The sequence below is a fragment of the Camelina sativa genome, chromosome 5 (genome assembly GCF_030686135.1).
Source record: "Camelina sativa cultivar CO46 ecotype springtype chromosome 5, ASM3068613v1".
Classification (NCBI taxonomy): Eukaryota; Viridiplantae; Streptophyta; class Magnoliopsida; order Brassicales; family Brassicaceae; genus Camelina; species Camelina sativa.
The window spans coordinates 19,374,207-19,377,354 of NC_141884.1; the positions used below are offsets into that span (position 1 = coordinate 19,374,207).

General features: G+C 36.5%; 1 protein-coding gene across 1 annotated transcript; it reads left to right on the top strand.

Moving 5' to 3' along the window:
* The first annotated feature begins 488 nt into the window (after positions 1-488).
* LOC147944038 (uncharacterized) lies at positions 489-2,760 on the top strand. Its single transcript, XM_087450439.1, has 5 exons — positions 489-873; positions 1,002-1,108; positions 1,197-1,674; positions 1,783-1,901; positions 2,381-2,760. Exons 1-5 carry the CDS (start codon positions 664-666, stop codon positions 2,580-2,582), a joined length of 1,116 nt encoding a protein of 371 aa, XP_087306565.1. The 5' UTR covers positions 489-663; the 3' UTR covers positions 2,583-2,760.
* Positions 2,761-3,148: the final 388 nt, after the last annotated feature.

Here is a 3,148-nt window from a genome sequence, read left to right on the forward strand (position 1 = left end):
TGGATACAACTTACCTAAAATTAAAATATATATATATATATATCTTTTTGTAGTTTTTTTTCCTTTTTTATTGCTTATTCATCTTGACATTCAAGTGTGGTAATTTTTTTTAAAAGAGAAATCAATTTTCAACATAAAAAAAATGTATGGAGTTGGTATCTTGAAAAAAAAAGACGTTTTCTAAAGTTTTTTTTCCTTAGGGTTTTAGTTTTTTTTTTGTTGTATTTAAAGATTAGTAAAATAATGATAATAAATTTATTTTTTAATTTACGGTAAATTTGTTGAAAAAAATTAACAAAATCTTTCAAAATCTAAAATTTTTTATTTTTTAGGGAAACTACATTTATCATAATTTCTTTCTTTTTTAATTATTAACTAAAATGGCTAATAGAATGATATTTGAAAAATCAAAAACCATTTAAAATCTGCATCAATTCAATTTAAAATTGATTTATAGTATATGCGGTTCTGCGCCTAAACCAAACCTCAACCGCCAAATCGGTAGACGCAACGCACGAGCATAGGGCCTACGTGGCAGCGTTTAGGGAGGGGACTTTCGTCAACTCAACACCCTCATATGAAAAAAGGTCAACGCTTTTCTCACTTCCGCCTCGACTCCTCTCTGTATCGATACTGTAACTGGACCTTTGAACGAAGAAGACAATGGGGAAACGAGAGAAAAAACCCAACCGACGTCGCCACAAAGGTGAATTTTCTAATACCAATTCGGAAGAAGATTTCTACGATCAACACCCGCCGGTTGCTGCCTCCGTCGACGACGAAGAAGATGAAGAAGAAGAAAACTCTGAGGAAGAAGGAAACGAATCATCTGATTTGCCTTCAAAGTTCCTTCTTTACCAACAATCCGTACAGGTAATTTTGCAACTCTCTGTGTTTTTGCCCTTTTAGGTTCCATTGAGTGGTTCTTGCATCTCTTACAGAGAAAGAAGTACTAAGCTTTTCAAGACATTGTGTTCTGTTTTTTTTTTTTTTTGGTGTAGTCACCAAAAGGAGACATAAGCTACTTGCAGAAGTTCTTTTTGATGTATATTGGTGGAAGGCAGCCACTCCATTTCCAAGAAGATTTCTGTGGCACTGCTCTTTTAAGGTGAATTCAAATGTGTCACTGAGTTATATTGTTTAAAGTAGCAAAAGAAATGTTTTAGATGCTTAATGATTTGATTGTTTGATTTTAGTGCGGAGTGGCTAAAGACTGACACAAGACGGACTGCTATAGGGCTAGATTTTGACCTTGAGGCGTTAGAATGGTGTATGGATAACAACATTAGTAAACTTGGTGCTGATGTGTATTCAAGGATGTCGCTTTTACATGGGAATGTTTTGAGTCCTCTTGAGGCTAAGCAAGTGAGATCTAAATCTCATGAGCTGATACAAAATATTAGTTTGGATGATGGTGATAATGAAGATTTGGTTGATACTAGTGTTGCTGAGTCCTTAGAGAAAGATGAACCTGATTCGTTTCCGAAGAGGGATATTGTGTGTGCTTTCAATTTTAGTTGTTGTTGTCTCCACAAACGCTCGGAGTTGGTTACTTACTTCAAGAATGCACGTGAAGCTTTGTCTAAGAAAGGTGGTATTTTCGTGATGGATTTATATGGAGGTGCTTCTGCTGAGGGACAGTTGAAGCTTCAACGGAAGTTCCCAAATTTCACTGTAATTTTTCATTCTTATACTTACATTTGGTGAAAAGGAGTGTCAGAGCCATAAAGATGAAACTTACTAGGAATGATAATACTAACGATTTTCTATATGATTTGGTAGTATACGTGGGAGCAAGCTGAGTTTGACATTTTAAGTCGCAAGACAAGGATCAGTCTGCACTATCACCTTCAAAAGCAGAACAGGAAGATTCGCCATGCTTTTTCATATAGCTGGAGACTGTAAGTGTCTTGTAATCTGCTTCTGTATCCATTCTATTCCCAAAAGTGGGACAGTCATTACCAACAATCTCTCACTAGCCTTAAGAAAATCTCACTGTAACAAACAAAGAGGCATATTTATATACTTAGGGGTATTGCTTAGAATTTTAGATAACTTGATAAGCGTAGGATGATGTTTCATCTGTCATTAGAGGTTCCTGCATCCCCTGGCTTTTGTCGGTTGGGTGAGGTAGATGTTCTGTAGTGCAGTCACTATGGATCAAAACTCACACAACCATGTGCTCGAATGTAGCTGATATCTAAATTCTCATGTTAGTGAGTTTATTATTGCGTTGGTGGATTAAGTAGCAGCGATATCTAATGTTATATTCATGGCAAGACTTTCTTATCGTCTGTGAAATTAGTTGTAATTGTATTACTAAACTTTTGGATGCATGATTCACATTAAGTTCCTGGGTCTTCTGTTCATGTGTGTGTAGGTGGTCATTGCCGGAGATAAAGGACTGTATGGAGGAAGCTGGGTTTAGAGCAGTCCATTTTTGGCTTAGAGAAATGCCAGACGCTTCTGAAATGCGTAGAACAGATGGGTTTGGTGCTGGCCGTGATATCAAGTATGAGGAAGTCAAGAACTTTCAACAGTGTGATGCTTGGAATGCTTACATTGTTGCAGTCAACCTGTAGTTTTGTAAACCAATCCGGTATGGTTGAGTCTTTCAATGTTTTGAACCATGCCCTAAAGGGTCAGTTATTTTATCTAAGCTATAATAAAACCTTAGGATCCTCTGTCGATTTTACATCTGGCCTTTATGTCTGACATTGAGAAGTTAAGACAAAAATCTCCGATCCCTAGATTTTTACATGTGATCGTTGTTGAAGCAGTCAGAATAATGCTCAACGGTTCCCCTGATTCCATGATTTTAAACCTTCACTACCTAGTGTTCTCTATATAATCTTTAGGTAGTGTTATTTTTTTGACAATCTTTTAGGTAGTGTTCTCGAATACGATCGGATAAGTCATGAGCTCTCGATAACACTCTAGCAAAGACATCCAGGTATAATATCATATCCATAATAATATAAACCTCAAGACTTGTAAGGCTTAGTTTATGATTGAGGTAGCCGTTGAAGATGAGGATCAGAGAGGCTTAGATAAGGTCAGATAGACACCGTGCGACTTGTGAATAAACCGTGAGACAGTCTCGTACAAAATTGTGAACACAACTCTAATACAAGAGTCAAAGAAAAAC

Coding starts and splice junctions, on each gene's coding strand:
- LOC147944038 (XM_087450439.1), top strand. CDS start 664: ATGGGGAAACGAGAGAAAAAACCCAACCGACGTCGCCACAAAGGTGAA. Junction 1,109..1,196: donor TGTGGCACTGCTCTTTTAAG/GTGAATTCAAAT, acceptor GTTTGATTTTAG/TGCGGAGTGGCTAAAGACTG. Junction 1,675..1,782: donor GGAAGTTCCCAAATTTCACT/GTAATTTTTCAT, acceptor ATGATTTGGTAG/TATACGTGGGAGCAAGCTGA.